At 44.2% G+C, this 27,709-nt stretch overlaps 1 protein-coding gene across 4 annotated transcripts in view; it reads right to left on the reverse strand.

Moving 5' to 3' along the window:
- CEP55 (centrosomal protein 55) overlaps positions 1 to 27,709 on the reverse strand; it is a 127,726-nt gene that overhangs the window by 46,141 nt on the left and 53,876 nt on the right. For all 4 annotated transcript variants that reach the window (XM_029609900.1, XM_029609897.1, XM_029609898.1 and 1 more), the window contains exons 5-6: positions 22,767 to 22,917; positions 5,458 to 5,768 (exon numbers count right to left, since the gene is read on the reverse strand). In XM_029609900.1, the coding sequence (XP_029465760.1) occupies positions 5,458 to 5,768; positions 22,767 to 22,917 (462 nt within the window). The remainder of the gene's footprint in view (positions 1 to 5,457; positions 5,769 to 22,766; positions 22,918 to 27,709) is intronic.

Here is a 27,709-nt window from a genome sequence, read left to right on the forward strand (position 1 = left end):
CTGCGGCAGTCAAAAAAGCAAACAGAATGTTGGGAATTATTAGAAAGGGAATGGTGAATAAAACGGAAAATGTCATAATGCCTCTGTATCGCTCCATGGTGAGACCGCACCTTGAATACTGTGTACAATTCTGGTTGCCGCATCTCAAAAAAGATATAATTGCGATGGAGAAGGTACAGAGAAGGGCTACCAAAATGATAAGGGGAATGGAACAACTCCCCTATGAGGAAAGACTAAAGAGGTTAGGACTTTTCAGCTTGGAGAAGAGACGACTGAGGGGGGATATGATAGAGATGTTTAAAATCATGAGAGGTCTAGAACGGGTAGATGTGAATTGGTTATTTACTCTTTCGGATAGTAGAAAGACTAGGGGGCACTCCATGAAGTTAGCATGGGGCACATTTAAAACTAATCGGAGAAAGATCTTTTTTACTCAACGCACAATTAAACTCTGGAATTTGTTGCCAGAGGATGTGTTTAGTGCAGTTAGTATAGCTGTGTTTAAAAAGGATTGGATAAGTTCTTGGAGGAGAAGTCCATTACCTGCTGTTAAGTTCACTTAGAGAATAGCCACTGCCATTAGCAATGGTTACATGGAATAGACTTAGTTTTTGGGTACTTGCCAGGTTCTTATGGCCTGGATTGGCCACTGTTGGAAACAGAATGCTGGGCTTGATGGACCCTTGGTCTGACCCAGTATGGCATTTTCTTATGTTCTTACATTTGTCTGTGACAGGAAAGAGGATGCTAAGTGAAAAATTCTGATCATACATTATCGGGCATTTAAACTAGGGAATGGGGGTGGCAGGAGGTGGCCAGTGAAATTGGCATGTTACTCCCAAGCAATACAGGAAGTGGGAAGAGAAAGTAACAAATCAGTTAAAAAAAACCCAAAAACTGAAAAGGTGTCTAGAAAGAGAAGTTGGAAAGTTATGACCACAAATGCTTGTGGTCTGAGCAATAAAATCCCAGACCTGCAGTGGAGGCAGACTAACACTGTTGATGTTATGGAAACATGGTTCACCGATTCTCATGATTGGGATATAGCCATCCTGAGATATAACTCAGGACAACGAGGGGGAAGAGGAGTAGTTCTTTATGTCAAAAACAATATCCAAGCAACTGAACTTCAAGGGATGTGGTGTGGAGAAGCAGCATTATGGACCATCGTTTAAAAAAGCTGCTACTTCCATTTTTACTGATGTGATCTATAGGCCTCTGACTCAAACAGAAGAACTGAACAGAGATCTGATTGAAGACATCCAAAAGGTGGGGGGAAAAAAGGGAGAAATGTTGCTCGTTGGAGATTTTAATCTGCTGGATGTGGTTTCGCGTATTCCTTCTGCAGAATTTACAAGTAGAGAAATAGTGGCTGCTCTTCAAGGGGTGCTGTTTAAACAAATGTCAATGGAACCCATGAGGGAGGGTATGATACTCTATCTAATGCTCACTAATGGGAAGGTCTCTAATGTTTGGGTAGGGGTTCACCTGAGTACTAGTGATCATCAGATATCGCAAATAGAATACAGAGATGTCGCACGCAAACCTGAGTTTAGAATTTCTCAAATAAGGGCCATTAAAAAAAGAAGTCTTAAGTGGAAGAAAAACAAAGACTGGGGAGAATGAATGAGGTGGAACAGTGAGCCAAATTAATAAGAGCTATTACAAAGGCAACAAATCTATAGGTTAGGAAAAGTATACAAGAGTAAGAACTGAGCTGGTTTTCAAAGGTGGAGGCTAAAAAATAAAGGCAAAAAGAACAGCACTGAAGAATAAAGGATCCCCCCCTCCCAAAAAAAAGAACACAAGGAAGAATCTGTTAAAAATGACCAACAAAGAAAAATTAGGAAAGCTAAAAGTTCAAGCGGAAGAAAGGATTGCCCTAGAGATAAAATGAGGTGGTAAAACATTTCTCAGATACAGAGAAAGAAGGGAGGCCCGAAGCGGTAAAGTAAAAATGAAAGACAACATGAAGCAATGTGTGGAGATAGATGAAGAAACTGCTAAAATATTAAACAAAAATACTTCAGATCGGTGTCCTCTAAAGACGACCCTGAAGGAGAACAACTGCTGGCTGATAAGACAATAGATGGGGGATGGGGGAGACGTTTACAGAAGAGGATGCATGGGAAGAGCTAGGTAAATTGAAAGTGGATAAGGCCATGGGGCCGGATGAGAAACATTCCGGGATACCGAAAGAGCTCAGATGTGCTGGCAGATCCACTGAAAGAGCTGTTCAATAGATCCCTGGAAATAGGGAGTCGTGCCATTGGATTGGAGAAGAGCAATTGTGGTCCTGATTCACAAAAGTGGTAGCAGAGGCGGGTGGAAACTACAGGCTGATTAGCCTCACCTCAGTGATGGTAAAATAAAAGAAGACAACTCTGCAAAAGCAAATTATAGTGAACTATCTACAATCAGGTGGGTTGCTGGACCTGAGGCAGCATGGATTCACTGGGGAAGGTCCTGTCAGACTAATGTAATATTTTGTTGATTGGGTGATTAGAGAATCGGATCAAGGAACAGAACTCAATGTGATCTACTTAGATTTCCACAAAGTTTTTGATACGGTCCCACATAGGAGGCTTGTGAATAAAGTGAGAAGTTTGGGAAAGAGCTTCAAAGTGGTGGCATGGATTACAAACTTGTTGACTGATTGTGTGGAATGGTAAATGGAATTTGCTCTGAAGAAAGAACCATGTTAACTGGAGTGCCACAGAGATCGGTGTTGGGACTGGTTCTGTTCAATATCTTTGTGAATATTATGGAAGATATAGAAGGTAAAGTATGTATTTGTGGATATGAAAATCTGCAACAGAGTGGACATGCCGGAAGGAGTAGAGAATGAAAAGTGACTTAAAGCTTGAAGAGTGGTCATGCTTCTGGGATGTGGTGATCCAAAACAGCTGTATGTTATGGGAGGGTGAAAGACTGATGTGCACAGAACAAGACAGGGACCTTGGTGTGAGTGTCTGGCTATCTGAAAACAGCAAAGCAATGTGACAAGGTGATAACTAAAACCAGAAGAATACTGGCTGCATAGAGAGGAATAACCAATAAAAAAAAAAAAGGGAGGTGATAATCCCTCGTACATGTCCTTGAGGTCTCATCTGGAATACGGTGTTCAATTCTGGAGACTGAATATCAAAAAGGATAGAGACAGGATGGAGGAGATCTAGAGAAGGGCAACCAAAATGATGTTAGGTCTGTATCTGGAGACTTATGAGGATAGGTTGAAGGATCTAAGTATGCATACCTTGCAGAGAGGAGGTGCAGGAGAGTTTTGATACAGACCTTCAGATACCTGAAAGGTTTTAACGATGCATGAACTTCAAATGTTTTCCACTGGAAAGGAAACAGTAGAACTATGGGGTCACAAAATGAAGCTCCAGGGGGGAAAACTTAGAACCAACATCAGGCAATAGAAGAGGACTGGAAGCGCGTGCCACAAACCCTTCAATTTGGAGAAAGGTGAAATAGTGGGATATATTCTTTGGAGTTTGTGTGTGTTTGAGGTAATAAGCAAGCCAGAGATAGTTAATTCTATTGTGTCTTTCCCACACACTCAACCCTTGATTTTTAGGCAAGAGACACTCATTAAAAATCAATCAGGCTGTTATATAAATCATACTATTGTACCAGCCCTTATTGAAAGTTTAATCATTCCCATGTAGGACACTAGCTGATTAACTAGTAAATTCACTTATAAATTTAATGTATTCTAATTCAAACTTCCTTAGTACCCTAAACTTAACTAGGAGCACAATAAAATTAAGATGAAGGCAGCAGTTCAGCAGCAAGAAGGGGGCTTTCCAGTCTTTTGCATTGAGTGTTACATGTATGATTTTTTACCCACAAGTGAGAGATTGTATGTGTGCATTCTGTGCAAAGAGTTCCTGGCTCTCAGGTATAGTGTCCGATCTCTCGAGGCTAGAACAGTAGACTTGGAGGATCTGAGGCAGACAGAGAGGTACATTGATGAGACCTACAGGGACATAGTAGCCAAGTCCCAAATCCAGTCTGGCAGCCCCAGTGCTACCTTGTATCAGAAAGGTCTCCCAGTAGGAGAACATCACCCTGGTGTAGCAGGAAGTGATCCTGTAGCAAGGACCTGCTCTACAGGTGATGTATTGTCTTCTCGCACTGATGACAAATCTCCCAGGGCTACTGCCCAGGAGGGAAGGGTTAGGCTGGCCATCATAGTTGGTGATTCAATTATTAGAAATGTGGATAGCAGGGTGGCTGGTGGATATGAGGACCACCTGGTAACTTGCCTGCCAGGTGCAAAGGTGGAATGGGTAAATAAAAGATGGTTATTTGCCCTTCCAGACACAAACAATGGGACTCTCCATGAAACTAACCAGCAGCAGATTTAACAAATCTTAGAAAGTTGTTTTTTTTTTTTTTATTCTGTGCAGTCAAGATGCAGAATCTATTGCCAGAAGATGTGGGCCAAGACAATTAACATAGCTGGGTTTAAAGGAGGTTTAGACAAGTTCTTGGAGAACAAGTCTATAACATATTTGTCAGACTAGAAAAAGCTATTCTTATTTCCCCAGAGTACGAGTAACAAGAAATGGATCTGCTTTTTGAGATCTGTTGGGTACTTGTGACTTGGACTGGCCACTGTCAGACTGGATATTTGGGCTCAGTGGACCTTGGGCTCAGCAAACTTGGTATTTATGTTCACATTGGTATTCCCTCATTGCTAAATTGGTTAGCTCCAAAACATTCAGTTCAAGTTTCCCTTTTCTCTGGGCTTGAACTTGCAAGCCTTCTTTCTGGGTTCCTTCCTCTTCCTGGTCCATATTTTATACTCAGCCGCTCTGGGCAGAGAGTGACTCAGCAAAACATTTGAATTACAGGTGGGCCTTTTCGTGACAAGCTAGGACCAATCTCTCCATTTAGAAAAAAAAAAAAAAAAAGACACTCCCTCAACAAGGTCGTCAAAATGTAAACGTGATTTTGAGACTAAACTCATGGATGGATCACAAGGTGCAATGGTTAGCTGGTGGCAGCTAAATCAACTGGATTTTATTTCTGTATTAGCAGACAAAAGAATCACATTGGCTTCTTTCTTCTTCTCCAAACTGAGGGCTTTTAATATGTGGATACCTGCATAAGTATGTAAGGTGACAATGAAAATGACCTATAAAAATGAATGGTAGGAGTAACCAGACTATAGCTCAGAGGCAGAGGCCTAGCACAGGGGTTCTTTACCCAGTCTTCGGGACACACAGCCAAGTCAGATTTCCAAGATATTCACAAATATGGACAAGATAAATTTGGATGCACAGTCTCCACTGTATGCAAATCTGGCCAAGTGTGTCCCGGAGACTGGATTAACCCCTGGTCTAGTGTATACAGCCATGTGAAAAGCAAAAAAAATGAGAACGTTTGCGCCATTAAAAAGGGAACCCCCCACAATATATTTGGCATAACTAATGCAAGACTTACCTGAGAAGAAAGGTCTGAAGACCGCTTCTTTTCTTCCTCAAGTCGCTCTCTTGATATTTGAAACTCTTTCTTCAGCTTTTGCACTTTGTCTACCAGATGTTTTCTGTCTTCTTCTCTGTACTGCTTGCTATCCAGCTGAGATTGTAATTGAAGGTTTAGATCCTTTACTTCCTTCTTTTTCGCCTCATATTTTGTTTTCCATTCACTAAGCTCAGAACCCAGCTGGGCTGTGTTTTTTCTTTCTGCTTCTAAATCTTTTTTTGCAATCATTAACAGCTTGTCATAGTATTTTTGTTTCTCTTCTGACTGACCTAAATTGGGGGGGGGGGGGGCGGCAGGGGGGGTAGAAAAAAAAAAAAAAAGATTTTATCATCCCAAAATCCTCTTGAAACAAAAGGAAACAGAGGCAGCATCTTGCTCAGTTACCAGCAAGGTCTCTTTCCTGACACCCGCACCTTCATTTTATATCACTGGAATAAACTTGTCTCTCCAGTGGCAGCTGTTGTAAACTCATCAAAAGGGACTTGATTTATCAAGGTTCTTAATGGCACTAGAACAGGGATAAACCAGGTCCATCAGCTGCTAGGACAGCAGATCTCAACAGAAGCTTTCCCAGTCAAAAACTCAATACCAGTAAGAGTATGGAGGGTATAAAAAGTACTAACGAGAAGAGTAAGAAGAGGAAGAGTATCACCCAAGAGAGGGTATCACCAGCCTATGAAAAGCTCAGGATGTGGCACCTTCTAAACCTTTATGAATAGTTTATCAGTTCAGTGTCCAGCTGGGCCTGACTCAAGGAGAAGGGGAAGAGGTGCATATCTCCATTTTGTAAGCATTATGCAGGACTTTTCCTGTTAACACACTTTTTTCTAAAATATAATAAAGCAAAAAAAAAAAAAGGTAACCAGTCCATTTGCTCATTGCCATGACTGGGGTGCCCAAATTTCCATGCCCATCACCTGTCAGAGCCCAAGGCACATCTGTACTAACAAAAATTGGTTGGCATACCAACCTCCACAGAGCAGGACTCAAATGACCAGAAGAGCTAGGGAAGCACTGAAAAACCTACCAGTCTCTTTGAAATTTTAAGACAATGGGGCAGGGGGGGTGTAGGGGCAAAGACACATGAAACCAATCACCATGGACCAATTCCCTCTGCATACAAATACAAGGGGAAGGATAAATCTGTGTGGTGCAGGCATCCTACTCAACTACCTGGGCTGCCAGAGCTCCTCCACTGCTGTTGCTCCCAACACTCAATGCATGCTCTCCCCATCTCACTCAGCCTAGGATAAGAGGCTGAAAGGAGGAAGATAAGAAAGTGCTGTGGGCACAAAAGAGAGGCAAGTGTATCTATACATGTCCTAAGAAAGGAGCCTCTACATGTTTAAGAACCACTGTTGGTGTCTCTTGTGAGGTGCAGAGAGCAGAGCTAAGCTGCTGGTCTGTACCTGAGAATCAGGCAGAGATGACACTTCCGTAGCCACACTGCCTTCAAGAGAAAACAATGCAGTCTGAAGCAGGGCCATCAGGCCTGCCACTTGCAGTAGCAGAAGTGGGGCCCAAAACAAAGCTGCTAGGGAAGGAAGGTAAAGAAACAGTAGAGAATGGAAGTAAACGGAAGGAAGAAAGAGGCAGAGGATGAGGCTAGATGATGGAAGTAAACAAAAGACTTTTTAAAAGAAAAACAAACATACTTCCAAATAAAAGCAAAATAAGTTCAAAACAAAGTAAAAAAAAGGCAAAATAAAAGTAAACTGTTACATTTACTGGTTCGCAGGGTCAAGCCCGTGAGCTGGCAGACTCACCCAACACAGACGGGCCACGTGGCACAAGGATGCAGACAGGAATCTTCGCAATCTGATGCCACAGCTATAATTTCCTTCCAGCACACCGGACTCAGTCCTTCTTAAAGGATCCAAGGCGGGAAAATTCCAGCAGCGCCTACCAATGTCAGGACCTCTGCCCTATAAAGGGCCTCCCTTCAGCAACAGGTCGACTATCTAGAGTGAGTTCTTACTCATCTCTCAGTCTCGTCCAGTCTTCATCTCTCAGAATCGCCATAGCCTATAACCTGACCATCCTTACTTTCCACCTGTCTTGACTTCAGCTCGACCAACAACCCTCTTTTGCTTGCCACCAGCCTTGATCACAGCTTGACATCTGAACCACTCTACAGCATACACCTCAGACTGCCACCTAAGACCTGCTGGCCCCCAGAACACAAAGGCTCAACCTGAGGGGAAAGGAACTGGTAAAGGCGAAGATCCAGCTCAGTCTCTGCACTATCTGCTCCACCAGTCAGCGATGAAGACCTATAGGGTCTTCCCTGTAAGTTGTGCAAACCTCACCCCTGACACAACATAGAAACATAGAAGTGAAGGCAGAAAAGGACTAGATGGACCATTTGGTCTGCCCAGCACCTTGTTAGTATCTACTGCGCCATATAGGTCATCCCATGTTTATCAGTTTCCCACACCATAAGAGTCAGGGCCCTCATTGGTTGCTGTTTTAAGCCAATTCCCCGTTATGGCTTGCTGTTGAAGCAGAGAGCAATGTTTGAGTTGCATCAAAGTATCAGTCTTATTGGTTAAGAGTAGTAACCGCCACATCAGCAAGTTACCCCAGACCATAAATTTCTATGTCCTTGTTGGTTGCTATCTGAATCTAATACTCCTTTTCCTCTTTTCCCCCTGCGGTTGAAGTACAGAGCAATAATGGAGTTGTATCAACAGTATGAAGGTTTATTGGTTAAGGGTAGTAACCACTACCCAGCAAGTTACCCCCATGCACTTTTTTCTTCATTTTCATCCTTTAGCTTTTAGGGATCCAGAGTGTTTATTCCATGCCCTTTTCAAATCTCTCACTGTTCATCTTCATCGCCTCCTCCAGAAGGGCATTCTAGGCATCCACCACCCTCTCCGAGAAGAAATATTTCCTGACATTGGTTCTGAGCCGTCCTCCCTGGAGTTTTATTATGTGACCCCTAGCTCTATGGATTTCTTTCCAACGGAGAAAGGTTTGTCAATTGTGCATCATTAAAACCTTTCAGGAATCTGAAAGTCTCTATCATGTCTCCCCTGCACCTCCTCTCATCCAGAGTATATTTAGGTCCTTCAACCTCTCCTCATAAATCATTTGATGGAGACCCCTCCTCCCAACATTTTAGTCACCTTTCCTGGACCGCCTCCATCCTATCTCTGTCCCTTTTGAGATATGGTCTCCAGAACTGAACACAATACTCCAGGTGAGGTCTTACCAAGGACTTGTACAAGGGGACTATCACTTCCTTTTACTTTTTGGTTATTCCTCTCACTATGCAGCCCAGCATTCTTCTGGCTTTAGCTATCACCTTGTCACGTTGCTTCGCCGTCTTCAGATCGCTAGACACCATCACCCTAAGGTCCATCTCTTGCTCTGTCACAACAGCCCTTCAACCTCTAAAACATACAGCTCTTTTGGATTACCACACACCAGATTCATGACTCTACACTTTTTGGCATTGAATCCCAGCTGGTAATATATCATAGAAAGTACATAGGTTCCCCAATAGAAATATTCCTACTTCACACAAAGGAAACACTTATTTGCTTTATCACAAATGACCCATTTATTAATACATTATTGTATACAAACAATTTAAAAATACCCCCCCCCCCCCCCATATTCTCATTCACACACCCCCTGTTCTTAAAAACAACAAATCCAAATGTCCAACACTATAGGATCCTATTTGTTTCGCCCACCCTAGGCTTCCTCAGGGACTATAGCAAACAATTTTTTCATTATATTTTCTTTAATTGTACTTATGTACTACTTCTATTAGTTTCTCTTGTGGTACTTAACATCCCTCGATGTTCTTCAATCATTAATACACTTAGGTGCCATATTGCTCTACATTCTTCAAAAGCCCTTAACTTTAATGGTGAGATGAATCTTTATTTTGCCTCTCCAAATCTCCTTTCAAACTTGAGGTTTACCAAAAAATTCTACAAGAGAAAAACACTATTTAAATACTACCAAAACATTCATAGTGTTATTATATTACCCCTTCACACAAAGCCACTTTTTCTCTTTCAACAATTTTACCTGCCCAATATTTCCTATAACAAGTCTCAACCTCACCCGGTCCCGTTCCACCGACCGGATGCTGCGCCATAAAAGCTGCCACTTCTTCTTTTGCCTCAAATGCACACGTAGCTCTATATAAAAACAGTTTTTACAAAATCAATGATAAACTTTTGAAACCTAAATCTAATATCCCTCATATGAGTTAATCATAAAATTGCAATAATTACCTATACTTTCACTTCCTTTAATTTTCAAACATGGATCTTTATTTCTTCTCCACTGTTTTACACTTTAAGATATTTTCAACATTTAAACTGTATATAATTCTAAGAAACTTTCCACAACTAAACCGCATCTTTCTAAAAAGCTTTCCACAAACTAAACCATACCAAAAATTACCTTCATTTCGTCATCGCCACGCCTGCGCTCCACATTACTTCCTCCATTTGACTCCACCTTTTATTATGCAAAAAATCCCAAAATGCATCGCTTCTGCTTCTCATTCTCTAACACCCTTCTCCCACTATTACAGTCTCAAAAACGCCACGCATGCGCCATACACTTCTTCAATGTTAACGCCGCTTTTTAGAAAAAAAATTCCCCAAACTGTCCCCTTCACATCGTATTCCTTCATTGCCAGCTTCCCATAAGGTTTATCACCATTAGCAACACTTTCCTCCAAATGACTATTCCAACAGTTCCTTCAATATTGAACATACTCCATCATCATTCTATTATTTAAGTAAATATGAATACACCTTTATAATCACAGTAATGCCTGCCACTCAATTTCTTTATTAAGACCCTTAGGGACAAGCGTTTACCACTCAAATTAATCTTTGTTCTTTTAACATAAGTGTTTTGGTGACATTTCCACCCCGCCTATTATGTTCCTGATGTAATACCACAAATTTCAAATCTTCTTCAGTGTGAGCCATCTGTAGCCAATGTTGTACCAATGAGGCCTGTATTTTCCTAGTTCTAAATACAGCTCAAATGCTCACGAATCCGCACATTCACCATCCATTTCATGTGGCCAATATAAATATAGCCTCATGGACATACTATGGCATAAACTACCTGTTGACTCCTGCAATTATATCTACCATTCAACCTATAGACCTGACCCATAGCTGGATGTTTGAACACTGGACCACTTAATATGCCCTGTGGACAAACTGAACATTGTCCACAGGGTTCCTGTCCCTTATTATCATCCTCCACCTCTCTCAGCATATCATCTAACCTAATTAAGAGATCCCTCAATGATCTATTCTTTTGCATTGCAAAAACCGGTGATTCCTCAAAGGATCCCCCTCCAAAATATGCCAATCTCTTTGGATAATTTCCTTAATATTCTGTACATTACTAGAAAAAGGAATAGCACACACTATCCTATCTAGTTTTGATTTATTCCCTGTCACCAGTAAATTATCACGGTTTGCGTATAATGCTCTTTTATATGCTTTACGAACAAGCTGTCTAGAATATCCTCTGTTGGAATCTCATATACATGTCCTTAGACTGCTTTTTATATACTTCAACCAATGAACACAACCTCCTTAATCGTAAAAACTGTGCAACTGGATTATTTTTCAACCGGTGTGGGTGAAAACTGTTCACATGCAATGCTGTATTTTTGTCAGTGGCTTTCCTATAAATCTAAGTTTTTACTTGCCCTTCCCTTTTACTAATAATGTCTAAAAAGGGAATATCATGTTCATACACAAATTCAAATTTGAGATTCCTGTCAATTGTATTAATCCACACCATAAACTCCAACAACCATTGTGATCCTGACCATATAAAAAAAATACGTCATCGATAAACCGTTTCCATATCACTATATGGTTTGCAAATCTAGAAGGGTATATATATGTTTCTTCAAATGCCCCCATGTATAGACATGCTATTACTGGAGCCATTGGTGATCCCATTGGGATCCCTTTCACCTGTTGATACACCCTATCCTCAAATCTGAAAAAAACTCTTTGTCAACACTAACTGAAAATCGTAACCATAAATTTTATTTCCTGTCGCAATTCCCCTTTATTCAAATATACCTCAACAATGTCTATTGCACTCTGCTATGAGATATTTGTAGCAATAAACACAGAGTTGGATCGATGTAAAATGGACTTTGTGTTTGTTGCTGTCAGCCATCTTGGATCGATTACATGAGATATTTGTATACAGGGCTTAAATATCAGCCGTTACTAACCAATACTCATCCTGTATGTGCTGACACTGAAAATTATCTTCCAACATTAGTATGAGTCGAATCCCTTACATATGAGGGTATTGTCAATATAAATGACTGTAATAAATGGTCAACATACTGAGCAATAGGTTCGAGCAAAGACCCCATACCAGATACTATTGGGTGGCCTGGGGGGCCTCCAATGACATGTATTTTGGGGATGAAATAAATGACTGGCATTACTGGATATTCCTGATAAAATTTCTCACTTATCTCTTTCTTTACCAATTTTTTTATCTAATGCTTGCTTAAGGACTCCCTGTAACTGTTGTATCCCAGCCGATGGATCTCTTTCTAATACTTGGTAATGATCTTCGTTGTCAAGTTGCCGATAAGCTTCTTCACAATATTTATTATGATCCATTACAACCACTCCTCCCCCTTTATCTGCAACTTTAACTATGATAGATTGGTTATGTCTCAACTCCTGGACAGCTGCCCATTCGCCCTTTGACAATGGAGAAATTACTTACCTGAACATTTCGTTTTCCTTAGTGTAGACAGATGGACTTAGGACCAATGGGTATAGTGTGCTCCTGATAGCAGTTGGAGAAGGAGTAAGATTTCAATCTGATATCAGCACTACATATACCCGTGCAGGAAGCTCTGCTCTTCAGTATTCTCGAAAAGCAATAGTGGACATGTGTGTTTGGATAACTTGATTAACTAGGTTAACGTGATTAACTTGAACTAGTTGACGTGAATTGTAGCTGGAGACCGCCAGTGTCGTCAACCGAGAAACGCCAACACCCGGTAAACATGGGTGTCTTAACTAGGGGTGAGTCTGGCTTACCCATGCTTGTCTTGCTCTCAGGGATTGAAACCCAAGGTTTCCGTATTTTGAGGCAGCCGTGGGTGGGATGCTGAGTCCATATGTCTACACTAAGGAAAACAAAATTATCAGGTAAGTAATTTCTCCATTTCCTAGCATGTAGCAGATGGACTCAGGACCAATGGGATGTACAATAGCTACTCCCAAACCAGGTGGGAGGCTACCCGTGGCCCACTTAGTACTGCCCTTGCAAATGCTGTGTCCTCTCGAGCCTGAACATCCAAGCGGTAGAACCTCCTGCCTGACCGATCTCAGCGAGAGACAGCATCTTGGTTTCTGCCCAGGACACTGCCTGGGCCCTTGTGGAATGGGCCTTGACTTGTAGAGGTGGAGGCTTGCCTGCCTCTACATTGGCCGCCTTGATTACTTCTTTGATCCAGCAGGCTATGGTTGCCCGCGAGGCTGCTTCCCCTTGTTTCTTCCAGCTGTGAAGGACTAATAGGTGGTTCGTCTTTTGTACGGATTCCGATTTTTCCAGGTAGCGGACTAGGAGTCTGCTGACGTTAAGCTGACGTAGGCGGCGTGAGTCTTTTGAGTCCTTATGCTAGTCTGGAGATGGCAGTGAGATGGTTTGGTTTAGATGGAAATGAGAAACCACTTTTGGAAGGAAGGAGGGGACAGTGTGTAGCTGTATGGATTCCGGTGTGAATCTGAGGAATGGTTCCCGACAGGATAGTGCTTGAAGTTCGGAAATGCAACGGGCTGAGCATATTGCCACTAGGAATGCAGTCTTCAAGGTCAGGAGCCATAGGGACAGACCGCGTGTAGGTGTGAAGGAAGCTCCCGCTAGGAAGTAGAGTACTAGATTGAGATTCCATAGGGGTACCGGCCACTTTAGTGAAGGTCCGATTTGCTTGACCCCTCTCAGGAAGCGGGAGACGTCTGAATGGTAAGATAGACTGATGCCATCCACTTTGGCTCTGAAGCAGGACAGCGCGGCCAGTTGAACCTTGATGGAGTTGAGACAACCCCTTCTTCAGGCCGTCCTGCAGGAATTCCAGGATCATGGGAATTTTGACTGTCCGCGGAAGGATGTCGCGGTCTTCACACCAAGTTTCGAATATTCTCCGTATTCGTATATAAGTTAAAGATGTGGAAAACTTGCGTGCTCAGAGCAAGGTGTCGATTACTGCCCTCGAGTATCCACTCTTCTTCAGGCAAGTCCTCTCAATGACCAGACCGTAAGAGAGCATAGAGTTGGGTCTTCGTGGAGGATCGATCCTTGCTGGAACAGGTCCCTGTGTGGAGATAGACACAGGGGGATCCCCGCCAGAAGTCTTCACATGTCTGCGTACCACGGTCTTCTTGGTCAGTCCGGGGCCACTAGAAGTACTAGCCCCCTGTGGTGTTCTTTTCTTGTGGATGATCCCGCCCAGTAGTGACCATGGAGGAAAGGCGTACACAGCAGGTCTTCCTGTGGCCAGGTTTGGATGAGGGTGTCTGCGACTGAAGAAGTTGGGAACTTGGGTGTTGGACCGGGTTGCCAAAAGATCAATGGCTGGGGTTCCCCAGTGGTCTGTTATCAACTGGAAGGCTGTGGTTGACAGCCTCCATTCCCCTGGGTCTAGACTTTCTCTGCTGAGGTAATCCGCAGTGACGCTGTCTTTTCCCGCGATGTGGGCAGCCGCGATCCCTTGCAGGTTTGCTTCCGCCCATTAGGGGGTCTATTTCCAGGGACACCTGTTGGCTTCTGGTTCCTCCCTGGCGGTTGATGTAGGCCACTGTTGTGGCATTGTCTGAAATGACTCTGACCGCTTCTCCTCAGAGTCTGTGACTGAATCGCAGACAGGCTAGTCTGACTGCCCGGGCTTCCAGTCTGTCGATGTTCCATCCCAACTCTTCTTTGTCCCATTGTCCCTGGGCTGTCAGTTCCAGACAGTGGGCTCCTCACCCTCGTAGGCTCGCATTCATGGTGAGCAAGACCCAGGTCGGTGAGGATAACCTTACTCCCTTGCTCAGATGGTCTTCTTGTAGCCACCATAGGAGCTGGATCCGTACCTCCGCCGGCAACTGGAGGCGGATGGTGTAGTCCTGGGACATCGTGTTCCATCATGACAGTAGGGAATGTTGTAGTGGTTGCATGTGGGCTCTTGCCCATGGTACGACTTTTAGGGTTGATGTCATGAGTCCGAGGACTTGGAGGTAGTCCCATACCGTGGGGGCGCGTGCCGTTCAACAGTTCTCAACTGGTCCATCAATTTCCTTCTCCTTGTAACGGGAAGGATGACCTTGTCCTTTTGGGTGTCGAACCGGACTCTCAGGTATTCTAGAGATTGGGAGGACTGCAGGCAGCTCTTAGTTGTGTTGACGACCCACCCAAGGTTTTGCAGTAGGTTCTTAACTCTGGAGGTCGCCTGATGACTCAACTGGAGATTTTGCTCTGATCAGCCAATCGTCCAGGTACGGGTGTACGAGGATTCCTTCTTTCCTCAGTGTCGCTGCCACTACAACCATGATTTTGGTGAACGTCTGAGGGGCAGCGGCTAGTCCGAAGGGTAGTGCTCAGAACTGGTAGTGGTGGTCCATGATTGTAAAGCGTAGAAAGCACTGGTGGTCGTGATGAACCGAGATGTGCAGATAGGCTTCTGACAGATCCAGGGAGGTCAGAAATTCTCCCTGCTGTACCGCCCTTATGACCAAGCGTAGGGTTTCCATGCAGAAGTATGGTACCCTCAAGGTAGTAGTTGACATACTTGAGGTTCAGGATGGGCCGGGTATGTTCCCTCTTTCTTGTGGACGATAAAATAGATGAAATAGTGCCCAGTATTTTGTTGGTGCGTGGGCACCGGTGTTATAGTCTTTAGGGCGAGCAATTTGGTCAGTGTGCTTTCTACTGCCGTCCTCTTGGAGGGGGGAGTGGCAAGGGGATTTCACAAATTTGTCTGCGGGGGGGGGGGGGGGGGGGGGAATGCTGTGGAAGTCCAGATAGTATCCCTCTCGAATGATGGTTAGGACCCACTTGTCAGACGTTATCTCAAATATTCCTACTTCACACAAAGGTAGAATAGGGAAAGCCTGCCCCCTATGGCTTCTTCCTGTGGATGGGTCTGTTGATTCTCATTGTGGGGTGCAGCTGGGGCCTGGACCTGAGCCGGCTCCCCTCTTGTTGTGTTTGTTCCGAAAGGACTGGCCCCTGCCTGTGGGGCGAGATGCTTGGTATGTATTCTTGTACAGTCTAAAAATGCTGTGATCCTCTGCCCTTGGATGTTCAGGTAGAGGGGCAAGTGCTTCTCTTGTTCTTGTCCTCTGGCAGCCGAGGTACTGGGGATTCGCCCCATTTGTCGGCTAACTCCTCCAGTTCGCTTCCGAACAGGAGGGCTCCTTTAAAAGGCATTCTCGTGAGCTTAGTCTTGGAAGTCACGTCAGCTGACCAGCTTCGGAACCAGAGTTGCCTTCTGGCTGCCACAATGGATGAGACACCCCTGGCTGAGGTGCACACCAGGTCGTAAGTCACATCCATGAGGAAGGATATCACTGATTCTAATGTTTTGACTGGCGTGGAGACGTTCCTGGTGAGTGACAAGCAGGCACGTGTCACAATGGCACAGCAGGCAGCGATCTGCAGTGACATAGCTGCCGTATCAAATGACTGTTTAAGGATGGATTCCTGACGTCTGTCCTGGGCGCCCTTGAGTGCCGCTCCTCCTTCGACTGGAATGGTAGTGCACTTTATGACAGCGCAGACCATGGTGTCCACTTTGGGAAACACCAGGAGTTCTTTGGCTGAGGGATCCAGTAGGTATAGGGCTTCTAGGGCCCGTCCTCCTTTAAAACTGGCCTCCGGAGCATTCCATTCCAGGTCGATCAGTTGTATGGCTTGTAGCAACAGGAAATGGCGTGAAGCCTGACGGAGCCTGACCAGAAGAGGGTTCATCTTTGGTTCCACTGTGGTGCTAGTGCCTGGGATGGCCAGCTCCTTCAGACTCAGAGACACGAGGTCTGGTAGCTTGTCTTTGGAGAAGAAGCGCATCATGGGTCGGTATGGTTCTATTCCTGGAGGGATTTCCCCCTCCTCCAGGGAGTCGATCTTCCTCCGAGTTGTCCGTGTCCCCTAAGGTGAGGCTTTTGTCCGGGGGGGGGGGGGGGCAGGGGGGCTAGTAGGTTTGGGTCCACTGGTGGAGGCTGTGGCTATGTCCCCCAGTGGCGCCGATTGCGCCCGGACAAAGGTTTACAGGCCTTTAAAGAATTCCACCCAGGAAAAGGTTCCTGGGTGGAACCCAGCGGCATTCCCCAAGGGCCCCGTCTGAAGAGGGACCGAGCTGGTGATAGAGAGGTACAGGATACTATCTGTGGAGCCAGACTCCTGTTCTGGCGGAGCGGGGCCTTGTCCCAGTTCCCCCAGGGCCACCTCGCACTGTAGGCACAGGGCAGTATCCTCCTTGTGTTGCGCAGCTCTTAGGTGGCAGGCTGGGCAGAGGACTTGTGCCTTGGCTTTCTTGGCCGGTGATGCCATGGTTTGGGCACTTAAGGTCGTTCAAGACTGGTCTGTGTGTGTATATGCACGCATGGGCGGCTTAGATATGCGCTCCGGAGGCGTCAAAGATGTGCGTACAGGCTTAACTTGTGCGCCCGGCACAAATGCCCCCGGCTCGCCACTGTGTGCACGGCTCAGTTAAGCGGACAGTATGGCAATCGAAGGGGGGAAATGGCACTGACGACCACACGGGCAAAATGGCGACCCCCCGGAGAGTCTCCACGTGGAAGGACCCTCGTACCGGATAGGGGTCTAGCCCAAAAGGGGTTGATCAATCCGATAGGACAGACGCCGGGTGGTAATCTGTGAGGCTATCCGAGCCTCGAAGACCTGAGACTAAGAAACGTTTTCTACCTTACCTTTGTCTCGGCATTTCCCGGTCTCGAGCCGGGTAGTCTCTGGCTGCGGGGGGAAGATGGAAAAGTACCTTCACCGCTGGGCTCGGTATTGCACCCGCTGCCTCTCAGCCACTCCCGTTCCTGGGGGCTAAGTACATGCCAGGAACCCTGCTACGGACAGAGGCTTACCTCTGGGGGATCTCTGAAATCACCTCAGGAATTCTCGACTGGGGGAGGGACCCTTAGGTATCACTGCAGGAGAGCGGGGCTTGTCTGTAGAGGTAAAAGAAAATTATTTTTTACCTGCTAATTTTCGTTCCTGTAGTACCAAGGATCAGTCCAGATGGTGGGTTATGTCCCCCATCCAGCAGATGGAGTCAGAACAAACTTCTGAGGGAGGTGCCATATAAGCCCACGTCCCTGGTCTCATTCCCCAGTACATAGACTAACAAAGCCAAAGAAAAAAGAGACAAGACGGAGGGATCAAGTCAAACCACTGAACAAAATGTAATCATAAGAACTGAACCAACAAGTGGTGCAAACGGCAACTTGCAAACAGAACTGAAGATAAAACATTTCCAGAGATTAACGATATATACACACAGAAAAACCCCCAAAGGGCAGACAGTCATCCACATCGAGCAGGAAAAACAGAGGGAGGGCGTCTGGACTGATCCTTGGTACTACAAGAACGAAAATTAGCAGGTAAGGAATAATTTTCTTTTCCCTGTACGTACCAGGATCAGTCCAGACGGTGGAATGTATCCAAGCTTCCCTACTGAGGGTGGGTCGTAGACAGCCCTGCTCGAAGAACTCTATCCCGAAAAGACCCAAAGGACTGCGCGCGGACATCCAGGCGATAGTGTTGGGCAAAAGTATGAAGAGATTTCCAAGTGGCCGCTCTGCAGATCTCCTGTGATGAGACCGAAAGGCGTTCCGCCCAAGACGTGGCTTGAGAACGAAGTGAATGAGCTTTTACCTTCATCGGTGGAGTCTTCCCTGCGCCAATATACGCAGCCGCAATGGCCTCCTTCAGCCAGCAGGCTATCGTCGCCTTAGAAGCCATACAGCCCTTCCAAGGACCAGACCAGAGAACAAACAGATGGTCCGAGAGCTGGAAATCATTGGTGACCTCCAGGTATGGCCATGTCCAGGTCCCCCCCATGGCACCGGAGAAATCGCTCTGGGTAGTCCTCTGGGAGGTCCGGGGGTTCCCCCGGAGGGACCCAGCGCCCCTCCGTCGCAATGTCTTCCTTCTTGCAATGGAGCCCCCTGCGGGGGGGGGGGGGCCCACCCGTGCTAACTTGGACGGGGGTGGGCCCAGGGTTACCTTCATAGGTTGTGTCATCCGGGGCAGAAAGGCATTGTGCATGAGCACAATAAATTCTAGTGAAAATGATGGGAGCCCCGAAGGAGGAAAGGCCGGGACCTCCCGTGGCACAGAGAGCGGTTCCAGAGCCTCTGCCGAGGTCAAAAAACAGGCGGTGGAGCCGAAATTGGGTCTTCAGCATCCTCTCCTGAGAATCCGGCATCCAGCGTGTCATGGGCCAAGATGGCCGCTGTTCCCGCCACCCCCGGGAACGGGGCCTGCAGCTGGTGTCCCTCACGGCTGGGACCGCGCGCTCCGGCATTGCTCTCCTCCTGGTTGCTGGTCTTCTCCCTGGGGAGACAGCCCGAGCAAAGCCCCTCTTGTGAGAGCCGGCCTCCGAGCCGGCTGCAGTCAGCACACCCCGCCGCTCTAGACATGCTGCTATCGGGGGAGGGGGAAGGGAAGAGGCGGAGCACGGGAACTTAAAGGCTGGAGCGCTTTTCGGCGCCGACGAAAACCAAAGCCGAAGCCAGGGACCGCCCCAAAACCCCCCCCTCGCGATCTAGAAACACCGCCGGGGAATGGGACTTCCCGGTGGGTGGCAGCCCCGGGGAATGGCCAGCACCACCAGCGTGCACCCCCGCGGTCCGGCACGAGGAGAAAATAACACAAGGACTTACCCCACAACACTCTCACAATTATGAGGCAGAAAGAGAAGAAAGAAATTCCCCAGGCCTGTCCGCAAGTGCTCCAGGGAGATCAGACAGGTTCTCCTGCAGCGGGGCTGCTGAAATAAACCCTGTCACAAGAACTTTTTTTTTTTTTTTTTAATAAACTTGATCCCTCACAAGAATGAGAACAGGAGCCTAGCTGCAGAAGACAGAAAAACACTAAGGCCCTGTCCTGGGGAACCACTGTGCCCCTGCTCACAATCTGGAGTCAGAAACGTACTGGGGAATGAAACCAGTGATGTGGGCTTATATGGCACCTCCCTCAGAAGTTTGTTCTGACTCCATCTGCTGGACGGGGGACATAACCCACCGTCTGGACTGATCCTGGTACGTACAGGGAAGATTATTTCTTTGTTTTGTAATTTTCTTCTTTGGTTTGGATTTTCTAACGCTGTGCAAGTGTGTGTATAGTCCCGAACTGCTTAGGAGACTGAGAAATACTGAAGAGCAGAGCTTCCTGCATGGGTATATGTGCTAGGGGCTGACGTCAGATTAAAATCTGACTCAGTCTCCAACTGCTATCAGGAGCACACTATATCCATTGGTCCTGAGTCCATCGGCTACACGCTAGGAAAATTGTATTTTGTGGGTGCCCGTTGGGCCTCCATTTCCTTTACATCCCTCAAAACCAAAATGAATGAATCATCAGGTTCTGGTGGTATCCAATTTGATTTCCTTACAAACCTTGTTTTCTGTTGAGTAATGGTGTTAACAAAAACATTTTTTAATCTTCAATCTTCTAAAAAATTTATACAAACTTACATGAGTTGTATACGAAACATACGATTTACTCGGTATATATGACATACCCTTATTCAACATTTTCTTGACATCAGATAATATTTGAGGACAGATTAAAAACTGAATCCACTTGTACATTATCTATTTTACCTCGTGATGTTCGTTCTTTCTTCTGTAATATAGCTGGTTGATACGTCTGACCTCCTCTGTACTGTTTTGTGTTGTGATCTTAAAAAATGGCTTGTGAAATTTTTTTCCCCATTATTCACACCATTAGACCCTGCAAATTTCACATTGCGTTTCTTCCCCAGACGTATCATTATTTTCTTCAGAAGACTCTTCTGAAGATGAAGAAAATTGTTTTACTTGTTTCCTCCTTTATTCAACCAACATAACCCTATGTATAGTCTAATTGGTCTCTATGAAATGTGTTCACCTTAACTTTAATTGCCAATTTAAATTCCTCCAATTGTGATTGATATGAACTCAGTTTATCAAATTCCTCCAAATTTACAGTATTCTGTAAATGATTAACCTGTTGTTGGACCTGTTCTTGAAATGGATCTAATGTAGTTGAGACGGTTTCAATAATAAGTACCATAAAATCAAAAGCACACTTATTCAATATAGCATTCCATTTCTTCATGAATTCTTCATTGTCTGCAAACAAGGGCTCTTTATTAATTTGCAATCTTCTAGGGATTCTTTTTACGCTACAATACTTAGCTAATGTTGCCGAATGCAACTCCATCCTTTTGATCTTTTTCCGTAAATTAAAGAAACCATCCCAATCACAATATGATATCTGTCTCATCCTTCTCAAATAAAGAGTATGCCGCTATAATGGACGATGCAGCCTGTTCTGAATAACTTAACATTCTCCATGTTTTCTTTTAACAATTCAAAATATTACTATATATATATATATATAGGCAATTATCAATCCTACACAATCCCCTTCAAATAAAGGTAACCACAATAGTAACATAATCACAGAAGGTACACAGCTTCCTCAATACAAATATTCCTACTTCACACAAAGGAAACACTTATTTGCTTTATTACAAATGAACCATTTATTAATACATTATTGTATACAAACACAACTTAAATTACTATATATATATATATATATATATATATATATATGTAATTATCACATAATGTGTTTGTATACAGTAATGTATTAATGGGTCATTTGTGATAAAGCAAATAAGTGTTTCCTTTGTGTGAAGTAAGATTGAATCCCAGCTGCCATATCTTTGACCACTGTTCAAGCTTCCTTAAATCACGTCTCATTCTCTCTACTACTTCCGGCGTGTCCACTCTGTTGCAGATCTTAGTATCATGTGCAAAACGACAAACTTTACCTTCTATCCCTTCCACAATGTCACTCAGATATTGAACAGGACCTGTCCCAACACAGATCCTTGCAGCACACCCCTTAATACATTTCTCTTTTCAGAGTAGGTTCCATTTACCATCACACGCTGAATATCCATCAACCAGTTTGTAATCCAGGTCACCACACCTTGACACTCACTGCCAAACTTCTCATTTTATTCATAAGCCTCCTATGCGGGACTGTATCTTAAAGCTTTACTGAAATCCAAGTAGATCACATCGAGCGCTCTTCCTCGATCCAATTCCTTAGTCACTTAATCAAAAAAGTCAATCAGATTTGTCTTGACAGGAACTTTCTCTGGTGAAAACATGCTGCCGCTGATCCAGCAATTCTTTTGACTGTAGATCGTTCACTATTCTTTCCTTCAGCAGCATCTCCATTAATTTTCCTACCACCGAGATGAGGCTAACTGGCCTGTAGTTTCCAGCTTCCTCTCTGCTCCCACTCTTGTGGGTTTCAAGAGAGTATAATTCTGATGTTAGTTTGTTACTGCAGCCTATTCCAGCTCTCTAGTGAGATTAGTGGGACGTTCTGAATGTAATAGATGTGTTTTATATTTTTATTTTGTATTCTTTTTTATAACACAACTTAATATAAATATATATTGATACTAAGTAAGTATGTGTGTTATTAGGTTCACACATTGGGTGTGGCTTTGCCTGAAAAAAGGTTGAGTAAACACTTACATTTTTCTTTCAAAGCAATTTAGAGTTCAGTTTGTCTAGCATTGCAAAATATTAATCAGGAACCAAACATATAAGGATAGAGAAGACAGTTTAATTATGTCTGTGGGTGCATTTTAATCATATTGATTCTGTCCAGTAGAGCCACAGCTGTCTGTATGAATTCTAAGTGTGCTTTAATTTTCTGTTTCTTCACATAGTCATTTTAAAACTTGCAAATGTATGGACAGACAGTAGAATGCATTGTGTGTAATAGAAATATGCATACACAATAGTAGAGATGATTTTGATTGAAGCTAAGCAGGAAAAGTTACCATTCAATACAGACCTTAAAAGAGCAGTATTAAAAATTCATTAACCCACTAAAAAAAGAAAACATTTCATAATCTGTTTGAAATTCATATAAACAGCTAAGAAAAAAATCCACTAATTTTACCCAGCTTCAAATCAACTGTAAATAAATACCTCCTGAACTGGTCTCCTTAGACTGCTCTTGGCGTGTTTGATTAGTGGTTCGTGACTGCTGCTCAAGATCAAGAATTCTTGCCATCAGCCCCTTCACAAAGACCTCACGCTGCTGATCATAGACGAGCCACTGCTGGTTTTTCTCCAGAGCCTTAGAAAGAGGAGGAAGTATCAGTTTTACTGGTACATGCAAGCAGAGCAAGACAATTAACCTACATAAGGCAGAGATCTGGAATAACTTTGTTTTAAGAATTTTATACATATTTACATCTACAATGATATCCATTCATTGCTCTTGGGTATTTAACTCTTCCTACTTAAGCCACATTTTCCATTTCCGTTCTAGACAGTTTCTGTATAAACCTGCTAAAATTGTTTCATTTGCCATTGTAGGGATAAAAAGAAAGAATATAGACTAGAAACATACCAAAAGTCATTGCTTGATTCTGCAAGTTGAAAGAAAAATGATACTGATGTAACCAGCACTCATCTTCGATGCTTAGATAGCAAACCCAGGTGACTAAGAATCCTCACCAATCTGAAGGATGGAGCACCACCTCCTCTAAGACATTCTTAGCAACACTGTCCAGCAGGGACTGCCACAATACTGGAAACCATCTGCCCTTCCTCTCCTAGCCTAAGTGCACCACCTCTGCAGCGTACCTAGGCCTGATGCTCAGGAAACCGGAATCCGCAACCTCTGCATTACTTTAGCACATACATACACTATGTGAATCAAACCTCTGTTAAAACACTTAGAGAGGCTGTGAATTATAAGAGCAAAGAGGAAAAGAACAAAAATTCTAAAACCACAGTCACTGCAGTCTGTCATGTCATGGTCCCTTCTAGCAGGAAAAGAAAGAATAAAATGCAGGGATAAAAGTCAATCTGTCTGAGCAGAAGGCATGCACAAACAGAGGTGTGAAGTTTTATTGAGATTTAAAACTATGTCATGGTCAAATTAATAGTAAGAAAGTCTCAGAAGTCTTGTAAAACTAAGGTATATCTACCATCTGCTAGTGCCTTTAACTTTTGGCTTTGCAAAAAAATAAACAAAACTACTTCCAAAACGGATGTACTTAAAAAAAATATTTGAAGCACGGAACAGTTGCAAGTCGGGTGTAAGCATAATTTATACATCTCATTTTCAAGTTAATTGCCATTAAGTGGCATTGTAGAAAAGTTAGGGATAAGTGCTTAAGAAAAAAAAAAACCAAAACCAACCACCATCCACACAGAAAACCCCTCACTGTGTACACAGGCCTTGATATTTCATTTTTATATACCTAGTGGAGTACACCCTGAATTTTAAAGACAAATCAAATTGCAAAAAGATATATTTGTAAAAAAGCAATGAGCTTTGAACATGCTATATTGAAACCAAGTCATGCCAAGTGAAATTCTGCAGCATTCAAAAAAAAAAAAAAAAAAAAAAAGACACAGTGATGTCAATGACAGTTACAAAAAGGTGGTGTGCACTGCTGCCACAATTCCAGTTCTTAACTGGAGGTCAAAGTTCACAACTTTTTGATCTATGGCAGGAAATGCAGATGTCATGAGCCTTTCAATAATACCTCTTTTATGAGTATCTACACAGTGACTACAAGGATGTCTGGCTTCAAACATGTGACATCAGACGGAGGGTCACAAAACTTTGATCTCAGATTCTAGACCTTTCTGCATGCTCTGAGCGCACGTAGCAGTAGTCATCCCCCTGCTCCCTAGAAATAGCTTCTCAGTCCAGGATATAGCTAATACATGGAGAAACCAACTCCAAAGGGAGGCAGGAGAAATTTCTGAGGACTGACGTCCTGCTTACCCTGAGAACACTTGTTACAGATAGATAAGCAACTTTGCTTTCCCCGAGGACAAGCAAGATGGCAGCCCTCACACATGGGTGAATCCCAAGCTACAGGTTGCCAGAACAAGAACAAAATGGGGGAAAATAAATCCATAGTGCTAAGGTCATAGTGCCAACTTATAATGGGGTCTAGGAGGGAAGAGAATTGGGTTCTACCCCTCAAAGAGACCCAGAGAACAGAGAGAGGCAAACCCCCAATATACGACAGATACTTTAGGCAGGGGTGAGATGCAAATGCAGAGTAAGCAGCATGGTTTGCAACAAAAAAAGTAGTCAGAACTTCCATACAGATAGCTCTGACAATTACCAGTAGGTTCCGGTCCTCCTGAACAGAAAAGGGGTATGAAGCACCAAGAGGGGGAAAACCCCCCAAAAAATCTTTTGGATAAAGATTGCACAATTTTCCTTCAGTATCAAGACAACTGAAAACCCATCAGAAGCTAGAGAGCTCTTCAGAAGGACAACTGTGGGTAACTAGCATCTGAAAATGGAATTACAGATTTCATGCTCACAGTTGCACCTGATGAATGGCTGAGAAGGACAACAGGCATAGAAACCAAGCAATGCCTGGGAGAAGAAGAGGCAAAAAGCATCAGAGTCTGTGGCAGACCCTACATGCCAAACCACAAGAAGTGATCTGACCTCTAAGGGCAGATGGCACAGAAATAAGAGTGCCAAAGCACGGAAGGGCTATGCCACGCTAAGACCCTGAGCCTGGATGGTGAGCTGCAACTGAAGTCCATCCTGCCATATGCAAACATATGCCTAGACAGGCAGGCACATCTTCCCATATGGCAGGGTGAAAGAGAAGCACCTTGGCCAACCAATTTGGTCAAACTGGAAAGTTTTACAGTCCATCAAGTTTTATATTAAGATACTCCAATTGACAGCAAAGCTTCCCTCTTGTCATTTTGACCGAAAGTCAGAAGTAGGTAAGAATACAAGGAGGCATACCCCAGGCTGCATGATAAGTAGCCTCCAGACTGTAGAAATCAATGTTGGGCAGCACCTGGACAGGGAGGTAAGGCAGAGACTGATTGAGACCATAGGCCCATCTCCTCACAGCCAGACTGATTTTTGACTGCCCTAGACGTTTTACACTGGCTATCAGTGAGGGAGGGAATTGTATTTAAAACTGTAACCCTAACGTATGAAGTCCATCATAAGGAAGCTGGTTATTTGATGAGCAAGGTGCAGAAATATGTTCCCAGGCAGATATTGCATGCCTCAGGAGAGTGACTTTTTATAGTTTCAGGATCAAGCAGGTAAAAAAAAACAAAAAGAAGGGTCCAGGAAGATGTTCTCAGTAGTGGGGCCCAAACACTGGAACTCTGTTCCAATAGCAATTAGATTGGAGGCCAACTATTTGAGTTTTAGAAAAAAGGTGAAATCATGGCTATTCCAATGTTTTAGAGTAAACTTGCTGTGATTGAATGTTGCTGGTGTAAACCTCCTTGGTCAGCTTGATGTTAGTGCAGTATAAAAGTGTAATAAATCAATAATGTCTCTAGTTTTTCCACGGTAATATTGCACCTTGAGGGGGGGGGGGGGGGGGGGGGGGGGGGGGGGAAGAGGGAGAGGGAGAGATCTGCACTAGAGGATGACCAAAGTGATAAAAGGAATGGCTCTCTTGAGGAAGGGCTAAAGAGGTTAGGACTGCTCAGCTTGGAGAAGAGACAGCTGAGGGGGGGCTATATGAGTGAGGTCTATAAAATCACGACAGGACTAGAACGGGTAAATGTGAATTGGCTATTCACTATTTTTCAGTTAATAGGACCAGGGGCACTCCATGAAATTAGCATGTAGCACATTTAAAACAATTTGGAGAAAGTTCTTTCACTCAATGTACAATTAAGCTCCGGAATTCGTTGTTAGAGGATGTGGTTAGGGCAATTAGTGTAGCTGGGTGTAAAAAAGGTTTGGATAAATTCCTGGAGGATTAGTCCATAAGCTGCTACTAAGTTGACTTATGGAATAGCCACTGCTATTACTGGCATTAGTAGCATGGGGAACTATTTAATGTTTGGGTACTTGCCAGGTGATTGTAATCTTGATTGGCCAGTGTTGGAAACAGGACGCTGGGCTTGATGGACCCTTGGTCTAACAATAACAACTTTATTCAAGCAAAATAAAAAAAAAAATCCATATACACTTTCCTGATTCAGAGAGTTGTCCCAAGGCCACATGGAGAGGAAGGTCTATGTGGGGTAGTGAGGAAACTAGACCACTGGCTGTCTGTCTACCACGAATACTGAGGTGAGGGTCCCAAGGGTCACCAACCCCCTGCTCACCTTAATCAGGGAAGACTTCCACTATATCTCCGAAGAGCAATCTTCCTGAATCCAAATCTTCCTCCTACACCCCAGACTGCAGATTTTATACTTCTACCATCTGCTGGAGACAGAGAAATAGTGCGCCACCTGCAGTCTCTCAGTATGTTAAGTAGCAGTGTCAAAGCTTTCTTTCTCGGTCTCCATTTGCTGGTAGTAATGCAAAACCCATGCATCTGTACTGATCTGGAACATGAACAGGAAAAAGGGAAGCTGCAAGAGCCAGCTACTGTGGAAAACAGACTTCTTCACCAACCTGGGAACCACAGACAGACTGCTGACAAACCTGCCATAGGTACAAAAGACCCATTGCCAAGACAACTTGGACATGCAGCTAGTAATCTTCGGTCACACAAAGTGGAAAAATGACCGCATGGAGAAGGACCACCCTGTCAGCCTACGAACTTTCCCACTGACAGGGATATACTTGAAAGAGAAAATGACAAACACCACAGGACTGCAATAAGGGGGCAGGTCATCCATTGCGAGATCCCCCATCACATACATTGGCAGACACGGATATAGTGAGTTGATCAAGGCACACCTGCAATTCGGGATGCAGATGGGCTAGATCTTTCCTTCTACAGGTAAAGCCCATATGTGAAAGACTAGCAAGAGTGGTCAAAGCTAAAATGTGCACGATGTGCCCAGCAGGCATCAGAAGAGATACCCCCCACATGAGAAAAATACGTATTTATCACTCGGGAGCAGATTTCCAAGAGAGGGAATCCCCAACACTATGGAAAGTCCAA

Source organism: Rhinatrema bivittatum, chromosome 7, assembly GCF_901001135.1.
Source record: "Rhinatrema bivittatum chromosome 7, aRhiBiv1.1, whole genome shotgun sequence".
Lineage (NCBI taxonomy): Eukaryota > Metazoa > Chordata > Amphibia > Gymnophiona > Rhinatrematidae > Rhinatrema > Rhinatrema bivittatum.